This window comes from Perca fluviatilis, chromosome 4 (genome assembly GCF_010015445.1).
Source record: "Perca fluviatilis chromosome 4, GENO_Pfluv_1.0, whole genome shotgun sequence".
Lineage (NCBI taxonomy): Eukaryota > Metazoa > Chordata > Actinopteri > Perciformes > Percidae > Perca > Perca fluviatilis.
The window spans coordinates 9,270,259-9,291,569 of NC_053115.1; the positions used below are offsets into that span (position 1 = coordinate 9,270,259).

The 21,311-nt window shown below is 40.0% G+C and overlaps 1 protein-coding gene across 2 annotated transcripts; it reads right to left on the reverse strand.

Moving 5' to 3' along the window:
- Positions 1-676: 676 nt before the first annotated feature.
- On the reverse strand, positions 677-21,088 carry LOC120558149 (monocarboxylate transporter 2-like). Of its 2 annotated transcripts, none has more exons than XM_039799069.1 (5): positions 20,988-21,088; positions 19,610-19,830; positions 11,354-11,497; positions 7,464-8,279; positions 677-2,571 (listed from the first exon to the last, which is right to left on the reverse strand). In XM_039799069.1, exons 2-5 carry the CDS (start codon positions 19,824-19,826, stop codon positions 2,279-2,281), a joined length of 1,470 nt encoding a protein of 489 aa, XP_039655003.1. In that variant the 5' UTR covers positions 19,827-19,830; positions 20,988-21,088; the 3' UTR covers positions 677-2,278. The 2 variants fall into 2 exon arrangements, with proteins under 2 accessions (XP_039655003.1, XP_039655004.1); XM_039799070.1 differs by lacking the exon at positions 20,988-21,088 and adding an exon at positions 20,640-20,931.
- Between the last annotated feature and the right edge of the window lie 223 nt (positions 21,089-21,311).

Genomic DNA, 21,311 nt, shown 5'->3' on the forward strand with positions numbered 1-21,311 from the left:
ACCCTCTGGAGACCCAGAAGTCTTTTTAACCATTGAGCATAGAGTACAACAGTCATGAAGTTCAGAGAAAACACACATGGAGGGCGGGCTGTAGGAGGGTCAGCAGGCCAGAGGGGAACAGGAGGTGAGAGGAAATATAATAATGATAAACAGATTTCAGGTCACAGCGCCCATCGACTCGTCTCTGGGGTACTTTTCCACCTTGTCATGTCCAAAGACCTTGCCTAATACTCAGAGAAGGGACAGGAGATAGCACCAGTGTAGGTTTGTTTGCGCGTGCATGTCTAATTTATTGGCCCGCTGATTTGCTGATGTGTGTGGGGCTGCATGCAGCTCAGAGCACTAGCCTGGAACATCTGGGCCTTGCTTCATTAGGTGCCCACGCCCTTAAGCTGCTGACATTTCCAAACTTATTCCCCAGTCCTGTAATTGTTGTGAAAAATTGGCAATGGCCACCGACATTGAGAAGCTGTGTGGTAGATCTCGATTTGACGGCATTTCTCTTGTGCCTGAGTGTCATTTACCTCCCTGCTTGGATGTGGAATGCAAAAACTGTACACTAAGTGATGAAGGAAATGAGACCGGACTATGTATTCACCTCATTTAAAGAACAAAGTTATCCTACGCAACACAGGGCAAATTTTAGAATATACAGTATATTAAATAAAACACAGAATGAGATAAATGGGATTTTATTCAGGTCAACAATATAGTGTTAACCATATTATCTATGGTACATTGTGCATATGTAAGATGTCAGAAGATAAAATACAGTTCTAATCTAATTAGTAAACTAAAGCTTTCATTAAATTCTCTGGAACACAGAATCCAAAAAGCTGCCATTAAATATAACAATATAATATCGCACCTTCTTTTTGTCACTCACTCCAACAAACACATTCACTCACATGCACAAATACAGAGCATCAAATCAATTAACAGTGCATGCAAATCCATTTTCGCCCATTGAACAAATGTCACTGGGAAATGTCAACACGAAACTATTACATCACTGTGGAACACACATTGTAGTTTATAAACCAATTGCCAGTTTTGTGATGTACAACACGAGTGCAACACATCTCATGACGAGGTTATGCACATCTCCGCAAGAACAATTAAAACATTTATAGACCGATTAGATCACTGTGCAATGAACAGCTAGGAATCACAAAACAGAAGGTGTTGGTCTGTGATCATGTAAAACATACTGCAAACATTCACTCTCATATGTATATATTGTGGCTGTGCGCATTTCAGCATTCCCTGTGACTTGGGAATTTTGTACAAACATTTATGGTCCTCACAGGATGAAGCCTACTGACTTTGGTGATCCTCTGACTTTTGGTCTAGTGAAACTAACAGTTCAAAATGTTCACTTATCCTGTTAAATATCTTAACATCTACTTAGGATTGGAACAAAGGTTGGTAGAGACAGCCTTGTTGCCTAGACGATGAATCTGGAGATTTCGGACTTATCCTAGATAGCACCACCATGCAGGTTACAAAATTGTAACCACGTTGGTGAGTCCCTGACTCTTCATCTAAAAGACATCACCAGAGTAAAAATGATAAAAATGTTAAAATTACTTGCAAAGCTAATTACGTACCCATTGGCATCAGCAGTGCTCTGTGATAATTAGCTAATGTTAACATTCTAACACACTACACTGAAGATGGGGAAGATGGTAAACCTGCTAAACATCAGCATGTTAGCATCGTCATTGTGAGAATGTTAGCATGCTGATGTTAGCATTTAGCTAGCAGTGCCCAAGTACAGCTCTTGTTGCTTGTTAAATTACTTAAATGGTTAAACAAATATGAATGTTGAAACGACTGAATAAGTGTGTGGAAGTGCGGGTCCAACTGTTTTATGTGCATTTTCCATTTGTGCATAAAAAACCTGAGTGGAAAAAAATGTAAATGAAAACTTTTAGGTGGAAAGATGGTGCAACGATAAAAGCAAAATACGGCAAAGTGAATTGGAAACAGACTCTGAATAAATAATGGTGTACATTAAGCATGTGACTTACTGTATATGTCACGCAGACTTCCACTGAAGAGACTAAAAATTGTGGCAGACGAAACCGAGCGATAAGGAGACGGTAGCCGTTGTCAAATGACTTGATACAAACAGGAATGCCATATTTCCAGCACATTTTCTACGTCGTTCTTTCAGGTTCAACTGGCGCTCCTTTAAATCGCATCATCTTGTTGAACCCTTTTCTTCTGCAGTGATTAAAAAACATATAAATGGAGAGTTAAATTTAATTCCCATTTAATTAGGGGTTTCTGCATTCTCCAGACGTGGATCTCTCTGAGCACCGTTCTTCTCTTTAGCCTGAGGCTCAGTCTGTTCCATCACTGCTTTCATCTCTGCGTCTGAGGTGCTGTGGTCATGGTTCTCTATGGTTTTTTGGTTCTGCTCGCTGTCCTCTGCTGGCTTCTCCCTCTCCAGCATGTAATAGTTGTAGATGTTCATGAGGAAGAGAAAGAGCCCAGCAATCACGATCACCGAGCCGCTCATTAAGAAAAGGTATTTGTATTCACCAAAGATGTCCACCAGTAACCCTGTGTGGAGAAGGGCAGAAGGGTGCAAAGAAATTATATTTCAAACCAAGCAAGCGTCAGTTGTACCTATTTTATGCCACACTATGTCTAAACAAAAACACACTTGGGAAATGTTGTGCACCACGACAAGCAAAACTCAATAGGTCACTGAATACTGTCTTCATTCGACCACTTTACAACTTTGAAGGTGAAGAGCAAGACCAAACTCAGATTTGGCTTCTGTGTGCGCGAGGGAGTGAGAGTGAGCACCGACAATTTGAGAAGAGCCATGTCGGAAATGACAGCGGGCCATTACACCTTTCCTGGCTCTCCGTGCGTCTCTGGGAAGGCAATTTGGACGGCTGCTACCAAAACGAATCAGAAGAGAGGCCCATTCTCAGAGCCATAAATATCGAGCTCAAGTCTGCAGAAAGTGACAAATGTAGTTTAGATCAGATTTTAGCCTCCAGGTTTTCAGAGTGCGTTTCTGACAACCTGGTTCAGGTTTATTTTCCTCCAACCTTGTATGACTCCATTACTTATCAGCTTCGAAGGAACCTTTATTGCAAAGCAAGTTACAGTATCTTATCAAAATCTATTAAATTAAAAAAGGTCTACCTTGGCAGGTCTCCTTAAGTGTGCCAATTACCATCTTTACGACAAACAATGATGATAACAATTGTGTGTGTGCATGTACCATACTGGGAGGGGTCACTTTGTATTTGGATCTCAAAGCAGTGTGTATCACCTGATTGATAGCACTCATCTGGTGTGTGTACGACAATGACCATCACATTCATTAAGACAGCATTTGATTGGCTGAGTGGTAATTAAGTCCATCTGGCATAGTCACCTCTTTCTTTTTTAATGTATTCACAGCTTAATTACGGCCCAGGTACAGGACTTCAATGAGAGTTTGAACTGAGCGTCATTAAACACCCAAAGCAAGAGGCTAATTACACCCACTTACCTCACTTCCTCCTAATTGGATTGACCCGGTGGTTTGGGGGTGCAGTAACAAGCAGACTGGTTAGGGGAGACATAACGATTGTGCCCTCTGGAGGAGAATGTTAGACGTGCAAGGAGGCACTTATTTACCCTATTAAATGAGCGCCTCAGAACAGACAAACTGGGGGGGCCTATATCATTTCACCTCATTAAAACTCCGGTTGGAGGCAAAGGAAAACTTTGTCAGTGTCCCAATAGCTACAGTTGATATCATAGGCAGATCAGTACTGCAGATTCAGGATATTTAAGTAGGGTGCTAAACAGGCCTCTCTACATTAACTTGAAAGTGGACATACTGTAGATTGGTGCACAAGCTGAGCACTAGCCTAAATAAGAACTTTATACATTTTGATCTGTTTATTCTGTAATATATCAGCATTGGTCCGATGAGCAAAACTGGTCCGATGTGAACAACAGAGGATTATTTCTGTCTAGCTGCCGTTGTGTGTGTGTGTGTGTGTGTGTGTGTGTGTGTGTGTGTGTGTGTGTGTGTGTGTGTGTGTGTGTGTGTGTGTGTGTGTGTGTTTGTGTTTGTGTGTGTGTGTGTGTGTGTGTGTGTGTGTGTTTGTGTTTTTTTGTTTGGCCATGCAGAGTTTGTGACGCAGTGATGCAACGCAGCACAGGATTTACATGCTGAGGACAAAGTATTGTCCACGGTCTGGACATCTTCAGGACAGGCTCACTGATTTAAGGTGGTCCAGCTATTCTCATTTTAGTGACAAGCTGCTCCTTCAAGTTTTTTGATCTCTCCCTTGCCAACCCAGGTTAGTCATAAAAGCTAAACAGGATATATTGATTTATGATCCTAACTTTTCACAGATGTGAGTGAGTTAAACTCGACTTTCATTAAGTTATAAACTTGCTAATAAGTTGTAAAGGTAGCCTCAAACTAATACGGTTAGTTACTTGTGTTTATCATGGTGGCCCTGTAACTTCAACAGTAAATTTATGATTTATGGGCTTTTCAAAATGTTTTGCAAATAAAGAGACATTTCTTTTGCAAATTCAGTGTTTACACATTTTTCAGTATGTACAAAATATGAACATCAGAGAAACTTCTTCCATACTGTTCATATTGACATTGGTAAATATCGGTTATCGGCAAACGCCAACGTTAAAATCGGTTATCAGTATCTGCCAAATTCATATCGGTGCACCCCTAATTATGGTTGAGAAACACACTCATCCCACATACTGCTTGTATACGTTCTAGGGGGACACTGTGCATGTGTTTAATTTAATGGCTAACAAAATGGGCTTAAGCTCACATTGGCTAAGTAGTTTTTTTTGGGTTTATTTTATCTAGCTCAGACGGGTGGACAATCAACCTTAATTACATTTTTATTGCAATTAGTAATTTTGAGGTTTTTATGTGTGGTGATTTCCAAAAATAATCTCTCAACATACAGTGTGCTTAACAATATGTTCTACATAAGTTCTGAGACAAATTTGTAAGTTTGGGCCAGTGGTGGAAGAAGTATTTAGACAACGCTACGCTGTAAAAATACTTTGTGACAAGTAAAAGGTCCTGCATTAAAAATCGTAATCAAGTAAAAGTACAAAAAGTATTAGTATCAAAATGTATTTAAAGTACCAACAGTAAAAGTACTCATTATGCAGAATGGCCCATTTCAAAATGATTAATTATTATATTGCTGAATTCTAACTAGTGACGCATAATGTGTTCATCATTGTATGTTGTAGCTGATAAAGGTGGAGCATTTTAATTATTTTACATATGACAAGGTAGCTTAATCTGATGTATATTTTATAGTACCTCAAAATGTCAAAATTGTACATAAGTACAGTATTTCAGTAAATGTTACTGGTTTGGGCTATATAAATAACTTGAGGGCTGCAACTAACCATTATTTTCATTAAAGACTAATGGGTTTTTTTTGTTTAAAAATGTCTATAAAATGTCAAACTGTGAAAAATGTCTGGAATCTATTAAAATAGTTGCTGATTATCTATTGCTTGACTAATCAACTAATCATTTCAGCCCTAAACTTGACCCGTCTGGATCAACGAGTAACACACTCAACTTATTGTTCCAAACCTTCCTTTAAAAAAAACCCAGATGCAGATTGTTCGATGATTACATTCAACTTCGATGTGAAAAAATGAATAAAAAAATAATTTAAGCTTTAAAATGATCACTGCAAAGACATACATATTGGCTCCTAACTTAAAAAATGCAATGACACTGCGGGTGTGGTACTTTACTTTTTGTGCAGTTTGTTACACAACATGTGTCCAGCAGTGTGAAAATGTTCACTTGAAAATTATTTCACAACAAAGTAGTTACCTCAGAAGAAAGCATTAATAAATATACATGCAAGAACTGATTTTCTACCTACTTTGGGAGCTTTTACAGGCCCTGATGACAACAGCAATACCTCAATTAAAAGTGCTTTTCTCTTTCTATTGGTAACAAATTGTCACTTAAAATAATTTTCTCCGATGGCTCCTTTTTAAAAAGGAAGTTACTGTCATTTGGTTCGATGCTTCCGTTTTTACTGAATCAAGAGAGTGTTTTACAGTGGGGTTTTTCAAAAGTGCACTAATCTTGAAAATGGCAAGAATGCAGAGAGGGTAAACAATAGCCTTCTGATTACAAGGTAATTAGACCATGAAGGTAGCTGTTCGCACTCCAATCTAAAGTCCGAGACAGAAGAATGCTCGAGATACAAGTCATCACATGAAAAAGGGCTTTTTCTTGTCTTTGTAGGGCTGGTAAGAAAAAGGAGTTCAGTAATTCAGCTTAAAGGATGATGCTGAGCAATACAAATAACTAAAGTCAGTCTGACCCATTATATAAACCCCCACTAACAACATGTATTAAATGGTAGTCACTTAATTTATGAATTAATATTGGTCTTAATTATATGAATTAATATTGTCTTAATTATTTATATGATCAATTAAAGACAAAAGATTTAACCAAAAAAGTCTGTCAGGTAAGGTCATCAAAGTAAGGGGACCTCTGGAGCACACGACTTTCAATATCTAGGCAAAACATAAAATACTATTATAATAAGTTTCTTTTAAAAAGGTGCCATATTGTAAAAAGTAAGATTATCATGTCTTTTATGATTTTGAAGCAGGTTGAAGTGCTATAAAAATACTGTGAAAGTATGAAAATGCTCAATCCTTGGAGAAATACACAGTCTGTATTCAGAAACTGTGCCATAAGAGCATGTTAACATGTTCTACAAGAAAACTAAAATACAAACCTGAGATTGAGCATAATAGGCCCCCTTAAAAAAGGAGCACAGGGTTACAGCTCTGCCTCTTTGTTTGCGTTTCCAACATATTTTCAATATCAATCAGTAAATGTAAAGGGCGCACACAAACCTGAGCTTCTTAACTTTGAGTTCCAAATGTTCCATAATTTCTATAGAGGCCAAATCCAGTAGACTTCATACAAGCCTGAGCAATGAGTACAGCTACTTTCCAGCAGTAAATAACCATGACCAATTGCTACTTTAATGTGCATCCCAAAACTGTCCTACTCGCCAGTGATAATCCTACTCTGTTTTACAGTAATTACACCCTAGCAAGTAATTGAGCTCTACTGCTACACAATGCACAGCCCATGACTAAAACACAGATAAACACACAAGGGAGAAATCATTTCTTTGTAATTGAGTGTGCTGCATTATTTACAAAGGAGCTTGCGCCAAACCGGCTATTTTTTTCTTTTGTTAACAATGGAATTTTCCGCAAGTGTGTGTTTTTATATAGATGTACATTGTTTACTCCCTCTTGGCCCCTCAGTTGCAGAATGGATCAGTGTACGGTAATCTAAAGTAAGCTGAAAGTAAATACGTGCTTGTTTTTTTTTTCCAGTAAGTCAGGCTGCTTCTGTCATGTCTGTAAATGGATAGTGTATGGTAAGTTACCTCCAGCAGGTGGTCCCAGTAGTATGGGGAAGCACTCGATGATGGTGACCAGTCCAACAGCACTGGGGAAGCGTTGATTTCCCATCAGGTCCATCAGACATTCGAATATCAGGGCGAAAACCATGCCGAAACTCATGCCAAAAAATACTGCGTAGGTCACCAGGAAAGCGTAGCTCTTGCTCAGTGGGCACAGTAGGTGGCACGTGCCGTTGAAAATCATGGCAAAGCTGAAGAAGTACTGTATTCTGGGCCTCACCCACTTGTTGTTGGCTATCAGGCCAGTGCTAGGCCTAACAAACATGTCCACAAAGCCCGTAATAGAGAGCAGATAGGCTGCAGAGTACTCATCAACACCTTGGCTAATAGCATAGGCTGACAGGAACACAAAGGGTGCATAGGCACCAAAGATGAACAACACATTCCCAATGAGGTAAATGATGAAACCTCTATCCTTGAAGAAGGTCCAATCCAAGAACTTCTTAGCATTGTTCATACAGCTTCCTTTTAGCCTTGTGTTGCACTTATCTGGCTGTTCCTCCATGTTCTTCTGTGGTGCACAAGTGGAAGGCTTACAAGGCAGAATGACAGGCCTCATCAGGGCCCCAGCAACACAACAATTGAGCATCAGACCCCCGAGGATAAGGAGACTTCCTCTCCAGCCAAACTTTTGTAGTAAATATTCGTTGACGGGGGCCAGGACACACACGAACACTGGACTCCCGGCCATGGCCAGTCCGTTAGCTAAAGGACGTCTGGCCAGGAAATACTTGCTGATGATGGTGAGAGACGCATTGAGGTTTAAGGAGAGTCCACAACCTGTGTGTAGACAGATAAAAAAATAAATCACAAGTCACATTTTAAAAATCCTCAGTAAGAAATCTTTCCTGGACATAAACTCTAAAGGGTACTCGCTAAATTAAATCAAGACTGATTTGGTGCTCATTAAGGTTCCATCTCATTTCACTTTTGCTGGCTAAAATCTCATTACAGAATGCTGGAATTATTTCAGAAATAATTTCTCCATTTAAGTAGAAATAAATGAGAGTGCCTCGGTAATACATTCACTCGCTTGCCTTTTTACGCAAGAATTCCATTTAATAGCACCTTATTTTCCCATGAAGATGAAGAGCTACAGGTAGATGGTTAGGATGCTATGTTCCTTTCCAATGTCAATTTAATCGTCTTCGCTGGTTCCATAATGAAGCTCAAGGAAAAAGGTTTTTTGTGAATAATAAGTGGGACTAAACAGGGGATTTATAATATCTTATAATATATGTAAGATTTATAGAAATAGAGTGTATTTCAGCAATAGTTTTCTACGATAAAAAGCCATCTTGATTTTAAAGTACCTTTATACTTATAATATACATTTAAAAAACAGGAATGTAGAATTTGTTTGCAATAGTAAAATAATGTAAATGATTAGTCGTTAAATTGCTATTGTAAGGGTTACATAACCAGTCCCTCCAGGAATTCGCGACGTCGCGATTGCAACAATTCACGCAAATTCAACCAATCATCGTGAATTCGGTGCCACCCGCAAATTTGACCAATAACCGGAGTTTCCCACGACTTCTACCAATCCCAGCAGTTCCACGTGCCCGACTTTGCATCAGTATGTGTCACTGAGAGCCAGTGACCAAGCGGGAGTGAGAACAGGTTGATGTAACACAACACAATTTCTCACTCTAAAGTCGCTGCTGTTTCAATCCTGTCGGCTCTCTGCAGCCCTGGAGGGACTGCATGATGAGTTACTCCGAGCACTGGAGAAGGTACTGTGTGTGACATCTTATCAGATTTGTGAGGGTCAAAATAATTTCAACATCTGTGGACATCTTAGGTCATTCAAACATCAAGCATCAAAAAGTGGCATCTTTTTGTGTATTTGGCAGATGAGTTCTTAATTATAAAGACATGGAGGGATGTCAAAAACAAATTAGATGCATCAAGAAATAGTGAAATGTTAATAAGTCAAAATTAAATAGTAGGTTATTAAAGGTTCCATGACATGGTGCTCTTTGGATGCTTTTATATAGACCTAAGTGATCCCCTAATACTGTATCTGAAGTCTCTTTCCCAAAATTCAGCCTTGGTGCAGAATTACAGCCACTAGAGCCAGTCCCACAATGAGCTTTCCTTAGTATGTGCCATTTCTGTGTCTGTAGCTACTGAGGAGGAGAGAGGGGCGGTGGGCAAGGTGGAGGGTGGGGGTGTGGCCTTGACCAACTGCCACGTTGCTCATTTGAAAGCCATGATGTCTCTCTCTCTCTCATGGGTGGGCCAAATTCTCTGGGCGGGCAAAGCAGAGAAAGGGGAGGTAACCCTGCTCCTTATGACCTCATAAGGAGCAAGATTCCAGATCGGCCCATCTCAGCTTTCATTTTCTCAAAGGCAGAGCAGGATACCCAGGGCTCGGTTTACACCTATCACCATTTCTAGCCACTGGGGTACCATAGGCAGGCTGGGGGAACTCATATTAATGTTAAAAAACCTCATAGTGAAATTGTCATGCCATGGGACCTTTAAAAACTAATTTAGCTTTAGGTAAATTTAAAGTATCTTAACTTCTAAATTATTCTGACATTTGGTTTAATTTACTTGTTAAGGAAATACTCCACTGTTTTTCAAACTAATCTCTGTCTGTTTACTGTTAGGGGTGATTATCAATACATGGTATGAAGTCCATCAGCATACCAGAGCCCCCAGAGCACCCTCTATTCAAGTGTCAACTGTCTTTTTTGTTTTCTCAAAATCCTTATCACTGCTAACTCCCAAGCGGTGACCTCTGGTGCTGAAAATTAAGCCAACGCAGAAGTGCCACACTTACAACCTTGTATAATGACAAGCTGACCTGGATTGTTCCTGCCTACTTAAAAGACAGTCCCTCCTAAAATGATGAAGAGGGACAACAAAGAAAGACAATCAGTTAAATCTAAAATCTGGGCTAGGAGCTGTATAAACAAAGAAAAGTACTTAGTAAAAGCAACTCAGTCTGGGGTCTGGGGTGTTTTTCATCTTTCTGCCTATGTGTGTGTATTTGTGTATGCATGTGTGTAGGCATATGTCTGCTAGGTGCGCCAGGGCACAGGGGAGCAGAGCGGGGCACACACATGCCCCCGGGCACCACACATGGCCCAGCCACTTGCTAGGCCTATTAATCCTTCACAGCAGTCCTTGGCAGGGTAATGAGCCTCGCAGGGTGGCAGGGAGACCCCTTGTGACAAGCATGATCGGAGCCTACGGGAGAGTACAGAGGGCCACGGAAGACCATGCTCTTTGGGATCAGCGACGGTTCTGTCTTAATTACCGCCCTGGTCCTGGTCCCCTTGGTGCTCTAACTGCACCCCAGGAGCTGGGCCAGATGCCCTGGGCCCCAACAATCAGCACGGTAGCCCAGTCAAGGGAAGCAGATCTGGCAACCCAGACATTCTGAAAGGATATGAAAAGATACAGACTTTCCCTACCAGAGAGGGTCTTTGAACTGATTGGAATGGTAAGCAAAGGGGTAAATATGTCTGGGATCCATATCATAGAATTAGTTGGCTTATTCAATAGCAAATACATGGGTGCCTTTTATACGTTTGTCCATTCTTTCCTTTGTATTTTATTTTTGAATTGTTGTTCTTGTATTCTATCCTATTCATTATTTCTTGCATAATCTGTAAGTGTGTTGTTTGTCTTATATTTTGCTGCTGTAGCACTGACATTTCCCAATTTGGGATCAATAAAGTCTATCTAATCTACCTTATCTTAGTTATGAGCTGTGATCAACTTAATGTCTATGGATTGCCAAGGCTGTTATGCACGTAGTAAAATCTATCAACCTGGCTAAAGCTTTTTAGGGCAGCAGTGTCACAATATATTTTAAAAAACATATCCAAGTACTGTACCTCCAATGACGCCAATGCAAAAGTAGAGGTGAAGGAGGGAGCTCCCAAAAGAAGCGGCTACCATAGAGACCCCACACATAAGTCCACCCAGTATGACTATTGGCCGGCTTCCAAAGCGATTGACCAACACAGTGCTCACTGGTCCTGCAAAGAGAAGGAGGAAGACAAAAAGAAAGACAGAGAGAGAAGAGCAGTTCAGAATTATTGAATGTTACAGCTCAATATAAACCGTTAGTAGTTCGTAATTAACTTACCTACTGCTAGTGATCAGGGGGTTCACACAGCAGTTCTCACTCTAGGTCTAAACCAAGGGCACTTCAAACTTTTGCGTCCACTGCGACGCAACTTGGCAACTCATTATACTCTCCCCACATAATGTAAAATGCTACACTCAGTGATCAATCAGCAATTAAACAGCCTTTTATATGCTGTCACCCTTCCCTTCATTCATAACCTTGCCTGAAAGAGTGACATTGCACCTCCAGTCCTTCTGCAGCGCATCATAATGAAAACTTCTTTCTTCTTGGGATAAAGACCAATTGTTTCACTATATATTTATATTACTCAATTTTATATATATATATATATATATATATATATATATATATATAAAAAATGGGAAGAGCATCAATCAAACTAGCTTTTTAATGCAGTGGTGGGAAGTACTTCAGTGTGGATGGTGATAACTGAAAACAACCCAGTGAGCCGCAAGAGGATTACATGTTTTGCAAACACCCAGGGCCCTATTTTAATGATCTAAGCACACGGCGTGAAGCGCCTGGCGCAGGTGCATTTAGGGCGTGTACGAATCCACTTTTGCTAGTTTAACGGCGGAAAAAAGGGTCCGCGCGCCAGGCGCATGGTTCAAAAGGGTTGTACTTAGTGTCTTCATTAATCATAAGTGTTTTGGGCATAATATGCAATAGACCAATCAGTGTCATCCCCCATTCCATTTAACAGCCAGGCGGGTTTGTACCTTGGCGCATTGCTATTATGATGGGAGGATTTGATAAACAGGAGGGAGAGATTTTCAGGAGAAGGAAATTATCTGCTAGTGCGTGAAGTGAAAGCGCGCGAGCAGATCATTTCATAATACCATTTCACATTGTAATATTTTTATTTTTAATCTTTTGCATGTTTGTGTGCTGCTGCGCTTCCTTGTGTGTGTAACAAGCATATTGTGCGCACGCTGTTCACGAGCCTAGGCGCATTTTACTAATTTGCTGTTAAAATAACAATGAAATGCTGAGTTATTGAGTTTAGACCAGGTTTTTGTTGGTCAATGGTTTGTTGATCACTTTCCGTTGCCTTAAGATAGAAATATGCCAAGAATGCACCTGAACACACCTCCCTGTAAGACCAGCACGCCCATGGGCGTACAGATGGGCACAGGTGCATTTGCTATTAAAACGACGTGGGCGCTGGACGGGAAATTGACAACTGCGTCGGTCTTAAACTAGCAAAGACACTTGCGTCGGGCTTTGCGCTGCGCCGGGTGCAAAATAGGGCCCATACTGTCTTCAAGAGCATGTTTATCAAGGCCGATGATTAATTTCTCAGAGCATGAGAAAAAGACAGTTATACTAGGAAAGTATGTGGTCTTAAACTGAATCTGTGTAAACAAATGCATGTATGAACTCCTTCAAAAGTGCATACATTTGTATATTGAATCTGTTATGAATTTCTATGACCGCATTCTTTATATAATGTGTGAATTTGTAAATGTAGATATACATAACTACTTATAAAAGCATAGATCTCGTTTTAAAATTTCCAACACAATCAAAAGGTTAAGTACTGATATTATATCCATGCATGGACTTTTAAGGATTTAGCATCAAGTTAAGCCGTAGCAGTTTGTCAAACAAAAGCAGGAGCCAAGCTAACAAAAACAGTTAAGACCACATTAAAAACAATTGCTTTTTCCCCCTCAGGATTATGTATATCTTGAAGCTACTGAAGTGTATTACTGCACACTGGAGTCAGTGACCATGTCACACTGCCTATATGCTCATTCTGATGTCATCAGGCTTCAGTATAATTTTTTGTGATCAAATGTTTTTATTCAACACACAGACACAACCAGCAGTATGTTACAGGTAAAAGAACATACATGTAACACCCCCCCCCCTCCCCACAAATAAAAATGAATACATAAATGAGATAAAAAATAAAAATTACATTAATGAATTAAAATGAAATAAGAACTGTACACTTAAAACGATATCAACCCACCCTCCCCAGGACCCCGTGGGCTGGCAGCTGTAATCGCAGTTGGCCTTTTAATGTCTCTGCCATTAAAAGCCACATATCTACATTCACCTGTCTAGCACCATTGATGCGAGCGGTTGAAAGTTCCATATAAACGATGTCTAGAAAGGTCAGAAGCCATTGCTTAATGGTCAAAGTGTGTGGGGGCTTCCAGCGCACCGCCACCATTTTCTTTGCAGCCGTGAGCCCAGCAAGGACTATCCTTTTCTGACATTTAGAAATCTGGAGTGAAGAAGTGTCATTCAGCAGCAGGACTGGTATTGGCGCGGATACCGTCCCAGAGACGAATGTCAACAGTTCTGAGGCAACATTTTAGCTTCAGTATAATTAACTGGTGTTCTTCCACAAACAAACACTAATTCCAAGATACAGGGCAGCAAATAATGATGGTTTTCATTATCTATCTATCTATCTATCTATCTATCTATCTATCTATCTATCTATCTATCCATCCATCCATTACTTTCTCAAACAATTGTTGGGTCTATAAAATGTCAAAGATTGTGAAAAATCACAACATTTTCACAGTTACAATTTCCTAAAGCACAACATGATGTCTTAGAATTGCTGGTTTTGGGCTTCGGACCTTTCTAGACATAGTTTATATGGAACTTTCAACCGTTCGTATCAATGGTGCTGGACAGGTGAATGTAGATATGTGGCTTTTATTAGCAGAGAGACGTTAAAAGACCGACTGCGATTACAGTTGCCAGCCCACGGGGTTCTGGGGAGGGTAGGTTGATATTGTTTTAAGTGTACAGCTTTTATTAATTTTTACTCATTAATGTAATTTTAGTTTTTATTTAGTTTATATATGTGTGTATGTGTGTATATGTATGTGTGTATATGTATGTATGTATATATATGTGCATATATGTATGTGTGTGTGTGTGTATATGGGTAATATATATATATACATTTTTTTTATTATTTTTTTTTTTTTTTATTATGTGTGGAATGAGGGGGTGTTACATGTATGTTCCGTTACTTGTAACATACTGTTGGTTGTGTATGTGTGTTGAATAAAAACATTTGATCACAAAAAAAGAATTGCTGGTTTTGCATAACATTCAAAAACACAAAGATATTCCGTTTACTAGAACATAGTCCAAATCCTCACAATTACAAGGGTGAAACCAGAATGTGTTTGGCACCTTGGCCTCAAAAAAAAACAAAAAAAACGTAAAACTATAATTAAAATGGGTACGGATTACAGACTGACTGGGCTAATGTCCATGCACTGATATCACAACTGAGATCTGGAATTTCCCTTTCAAAATGTCCCCGTATGGGGTGCCTGAATAGCTCACCTGCAGACCGTGCGCATGTACAAAGGCTCAGTCCTTGTCGCAGCGGCCGCAGGTTCAACTCCGACCTGCGGCCCTTTGCTGCACGTCATTAACTGTACACTAAAAAAGCATATTGATGCTTAAAAGCATACACACATTTATACATGTCTGTACATTTAATCTCAACTGAGGCACAGTGAAGAGTTTTCATTTTTTAATCTTTATTTCATGCTGAGCTGTAAAGAATTGTAAAGCCGCTGTACCACTTCAACTACAGTACATGCAATAAAAAAAATATATATATATACATCCTGCTGTTTATACAGTTAACCAGGTGCCTGCGGGGGTCAAAGATAGATCATCTCTCTCAATGTAGCCGTGTCACAATAGGGCATCTCCCGCACTACCACCATTTCTACTTCCATTATAACTTCATCATTCGGACTCATCGAGTCAGAGGTTCTCTGAAAAGGCTGTCATGTCTCTCCCATGGGGCCCTGGTGTCAGACCCAAGTGTGCTGAACCTTCCTCTGATATATTCCCCCCGTCTCTCTCCTCCACTGGGTGACATTGCTTAAGCCTTGCCAAGGACAATATGATAAAGCCCTGTGCCTGAGCCACAGTGGAGGAGAATATTTCACCAGTTAGGCCTCTCTGAGTTGAATGCAGGTGAGTCACACACCCTGGTGTCCTGTAACCTTGAAAGGAGCTACTGATAAATTCACATAAAGCCTCCACGAGACTTTTATTTCGTCAAATGTTGTTCAATCTAATGAGTTTTCCAAAGTACTCCACTGTGGAAAAGTCTATTTAGGTTTCTCAGATTGTTTTGCCTGTTGTGAAAGCAATAATGTGGCATGTGTATCCTGTGTGAAATGGAATAATGTTGCAAACATTTTAACCACTGAACCGACAGTATATTTGAAACAAAGAAATGGGTTCAGACGAGAACCATGAGAGGCCAGATATAGTGTGGAGAGATCCAGCCAATGTAAGCTGGAGGAAACACAAAAGCCAGAAGACACAGTTAGGTACTAATACCTCTTTCACACCACCTACCAGAGTTGGGCTAGGGTTGTCTGATCAGGGTTTAACCCTCCTTTTGGAAATTCAAACCAAGCCAGTCTACATGGGTATATCCCTGGTCAACCCGGGAGCAATGCATAACAATTACCTTAACTTCTACAAATGGGCGGGGCTTAACAGCTAACATCACATACTGCAGTCCAGCTGTGTAGGGGAGAGCGGGGTATGTTGTCACACTTTTACACTGTCTAACATTTACTGAGCACCATACATCACAATGGTATATATGTCATACCAAATTAAAGAAGGAAGTACTGGGAACATATTTTGTATTCATAATATTTTCATATCTCATTACGGAGTTGTGACTGTTGAATGTGGTACTTGTGACAATTTGCCCCATCGGCGGGTAAGTTGTCACACTAGATTATCTAAAAATAAGAACACAACTACTACTACTTCTTCTTATTCGTGAATATTGATTTTAATTTTTAAATTCAAACCAGAACTGAAAATATAAACAATCATGCCTAGAGAATCTGGAAAAACAATACACTTTTCAATCAAAAACACATTAAGTGCCAAGATCACTTTACTTTGAACTTTAAACTCTAACGTTCTTTGGCTTGCACATAGATTCATGATAACTGAATGGAATGCTGCAGATAACTTGCTTAACTTAACATGTTTAACCTCTGAACTAAACAGATGCCCTGCATTTGACTAATCAGACTCCTCTTCAGAGTCACAATTCTGGCACACATAAATTGCCTGGCCTCATCATGGGCCCATTTGTTGCATTTTAGACATTTTACCCAGGTCACTTTTGTACGACTGTTTGAAAACGGCTCCACAGAGACGAGGCAGAAGCACTCTTCATCGTCTGTGGAGGACTCTTGTATAATGTTTCTTCTTTTAGCTGCATTGTTCTTCGTAGTTCCAGATTTTGACTCCAGCCTCCAGATTTAGAGCCTTTAGTGGTGGAGTTATGAACATTGTGACAACTTATGCTACGTTTACACGTGGCCGGCTATTTTCATAAACGGACATTTCAACCTCTCAGTTTTCAGAAAAGTGTTCGTTTATATGTACCTGTGTATATATGCAGTCAATGCCGTCAAGAGCATGCCAGACCTGTAGGTGGCAGTGTAACGAGAAGCTCAAGCCCACGTTAGCCAATCAGAATCCCGACAATAGCAACAACAGCAACCAATCACGTCCTCTTCCTCTCTCTCGGCTGCCTAAACCTCCGTTTGTCTCAGTTTACATGCAAACGTGCAAACGAAGTTTTCCAAAATCTCCACTTTGGCCAGAGTTTTTAGAAATAACCGTTTTCTGTGATAAAAACGGGGTTTTCGTGTAAATGAGAGGCCAAACCGCAGGAAAATATCTGCCTCTTCCCTTCGTGTAAACGGGGCCTTAGCCATGTGACACCTTACCCTGCTCTCCCCTACCAGCAGAACTAATGTTTTGTAGCTACTTGAATCGTACAGAAGGGGGAGATAAATAAAGCTTACTTTATGATAGTTTCGCAGTGATTACGTTCTGAAGCACAGATAAAATAACCATAAAACACTTCTCAGAGTATTTTGTGCAAATTCACATTAAAATCGACCCTAATCTACCCTGATCAAACCCACCTGGCGACCTGGGTTGCGAAGCCGAGTAGATCAATGAGGGTTACCCCATTCAAACAGACAATCGACCTGGCTATAACCCTGATTGAACCGTTGGTGTGAAAGGGGTATAATAAAGCTGAGGTTATGTAGTGCCAAACATGAAAAAAGGTAATCTACCAGATGTTTCCTATGAAAAGAAAATTTAAAGAAGTTTATTTTCCCCAAACTTTCTCAACTTGTAACTTATTGTAAAACAGTTAAGAGTTTCACCTCTTTATAAATAAACTATTAAAACATTCTGAGAAAGGAACATCACTGTTTGGTTTAACTACTCACAACTCGTAGACCGGCATTGCTTGGCTTAGAAAGGCCAAAAGCCAAAAATGTTGAGAACCACTTTGCCAGAAGTAGTGCCTGGATGCGGACAACTCTTGTCTAGTCTGACAGTGCTATTTCAGGCCTGGGTGTACAGTATAGTGCTATGCCAAGCCAGAGTGTAGTTGAGCAGCCAATTGTGATGTTATTATAAGAAAGGGAAAGCATCTTCTGGCATCAAACCATGTTCTCATCTTGGCAAATCTCTCTTTTTAGGGTCTTAGATCATTGTACATCAAATTACTTATATACTGTACAATCTGGATATTTGAATTTAAGTCAGGTGAGCAAAACATGCCAACACCATTCCTCATATTAGGCAGCTTAACACTATTTCAGTGGGTGCAGTAACTCATGTGAAGTCAATTTATCAATTAGCTGTCTCTTCCAAATGAGCACAACAGTTGTTTTCTTTGTAGAGAAGACCGATGCCAAATAACTAAAAGACATTTAACTGGAGTTTTTTATTTCTCTAGTTTAGGCCATGATGCCGATTGATAACTAAAAATACACAACACTGACGACATATACCCACTCACGCAGGCGTGCATGTCTGCATTCAGCTGGCCATTAGCTTTAGCGTTTGTGGTGTGTTCAAGTGCAATGTTCTAAAGGGATTTTAAGGCGTTTTTGATCAGCAGACCAATACCAGTGCTGGTTCTTGGAGGTAAACTAAGGGAACACAGTAAATGCATTCTCTAGTCATGTAAAGAGTAGACTATTGATTTAGAGGTGTTGGCTACAGAACCTGCGATGGGTTGAAGGTACATGACCTCACTCAATTCCAGACAGCTGTGCTGCAACTCTGGATTTGAAGTTAGTAGGCTCGTTCGAGATGAACTGCGCCTCGCCTGTAAAGTGGACGAGAGCAGGCGGGAGCAGCCAGGGGCGGTGACAAAAATCCACTGTCAAGTCGGACAGTTTCCAGCCGCCTTCAGGCTGAACAGGAAGTCACAGAAACACTGTGGTCCGATTCCGATTTAATAAAATGTTATCAGACCCATATATCAGCTTGTACACAGTCTCCAGTTGTTTTAATTATGACAGTGTAGCTCTCAAAATGCTCTGCATGCGATCTGTTGCTGATTTTAATTAACAACACACTGTAGATGATCGGAAATCTGAACAGATTTAGTCTCTGATTTCTAAACATAACTATCAGCCACACAACATGTGTTCTGAATTCAAAATGTCCTCAGCACAAAAGGACCTCATTTACTATGAATTGTACTGAACAGCAAATGGTTGTATGTATGGCTGAAAATTGGAATATCATTGTATATTTGTTGGAAATTCTGTTAAAATAAATAAAAACCCCGATCAATCAAGAGCGGTGAAGTGAGATCCAATCACAAGTGGTCACTCAGGACGCATTTGAAGACACAGTCTACTGCCAGGTGTGAACACACATACTTACAGATATCCACTTGTGATTGGATCACTCAGGGCAAATTTGAATACCAGGTGGAAAAGGGGTCAGTGTGAAACCATTGGCAGGAATGTGTACTCCATCACTACAAACTTCACAGGGAGTTACCCACCTTTTTCAAATAGTATTAAGCAAATGATGTGTGAGCGATTTGGCGCTAATTTTGTCACAAGGAAAGCTACTGATAGCTGTGATTAGTGTTCCATATGGGCAGATAATGAAACAAATACTGATTGAATCAACTCACCGCCTGCATACATGGCAGCTAGCATGATAGAGGAAATCCATGCCATTTCACTGTAGCCGGCTCCTAAATCCTCTTGGATCGCTTCGAAGAAAATGGAAAGGACTTTGGGCGTAGAGTATGCAAATCCAATGGAAATGTGGGCTCCAAACACCACCATCCAGCCCCAACCACCATCCAGGGGTTTGTAGTCCAACTCAGCTGCTCGAGCAGGGGACATGTTCCTGTTCAAAGAGTGAAAAACCATACATAACCTTGTATTATCAAAAACAACTAAATATATGGTATTTATGGACACATTTACAACAACAAAAAGCTTAATGATGTAGCGTAGGCATTCACATTTAAACTGTGAACTTTGTCATCAAATGAGATAAAAGAATGAAGATATAACTTCCAAACTTGCAGGTATTACATGGACTAATACAATATGACAAGTAAATCAAAGTGAGGATGTGAAATATTGGTTTACATAAGTCATGTTTGAAAAGACGAGTGTAACTGACCTAAAAATTTATTTCAAGTCAAGGACTCTATTATCCCTGAGGAGCAATTCATTGTGCAGCAATAGAATGTAACATAAACACATAGGCTATACAAACAACAGACACCATCAATAAAGGAATAATATATGCATACTACACAGAAGTCCACATCTCACATTGAATTATTAATGGGAGTGTGATTTCATAATGAGAAACACAAAATGCTGAGGTTTCATCATTTCATCAAGCGCCTCAGTTATCCACTTAATGTGAATAAACCTGTAATTTATATGCTAAAAAAAATAAAAAATAAAATAAATAAAAATGACTCACAGCGCCTTTAAATAAGTTTAGTAACGTTAGTATGGAGCTCAGCCTAGCGGCGAATACAGACCTTAGCTGCATGTGACAGTGTGTCTTATTCATGAGGCTTACAACATTGAGAAAAGTGTAACATGTCTTATAAATGCAGTATAAACAACTGAAGTTGCGGTTGTATTTGTTAAAAGTAATGAACCAGGCAGATAGCATCTGTAGACTTAACTTACAACAAATAATTCCAGCGAGAGGCGCTTAACGTTACCACTTAATTGTGACTGGATCAAACTAACTAAAAAGTTCTTTAAAGTTCTTTCCAAACCAGTGCACAAGTCTACATCTTTCATTATAGACCGTGATCAGGTCAAACGGCAAACGTTTTCAGTGAAAGAAAGGCTCGTGGCTGCCTTTCCGCGCGGAGTCGGACGGAAGGAGACGCAACTTTACTTCACACGTGGACAACGATCGGAATCAGTGACACAGCGTCACTGCTGCGTAAAGCTGTTAACTTTCAAAGCATTACAGAAACAAACAGACAAGCTCCTAAACATATTGTAGAAAGCCCGGGTACACGTTACCTTTCACTGAGCGCCTTTGCAGCCCGTTTGTCTCCACAGTAAAATTACTGACCAAATTGTCAGCCTGCTGCTTTATTTGACATCAGGTCACGTGCACACTGATGGCTAAGGGGGGGGGGGGTTTCCCCTCGCCTTTTTGACGTGTTTCAGGATCTCCAAGAGCCTTGGGGGGGGGAGGGGGGAGAGAGAGAGAGACAACTTTCTTCTTCTTCTTTTTTTTTTAAACAGTTGGCCTATATCTCAGCATGTCATTCATTCTCTGTGAAGAAAAATAAATGCAATTGTTATTTTTGAAGTTTGGATTAAGATACAAACTTTAAAGAA

Excerpts from the sequence above, each read along its gene's own strand:
- LOC120558149 (XM_039799069.1), bottom strand. The coding sequence starts at position 19,826 with ATGTCCCCTGCTCGAGCAGCTGAGTTGGACTACAAACCCCTGGATGGT. Across the intron at positions 11,498-19,609 it reads AGCTGCCATGTATGCAGGCG|GACCAGTGAGCACTGTGTTG; the intron begins GTGAGTTGATTC and ends TTCTCTTTGCAG. Across the intron at positions 2,572-7,463 it reads ACTGGGACCACCTGCTGGAG|GGTTACTGGTGGACATCTTT; the intron begins GTAACTTACCAT and ends TTCTCCACACAG.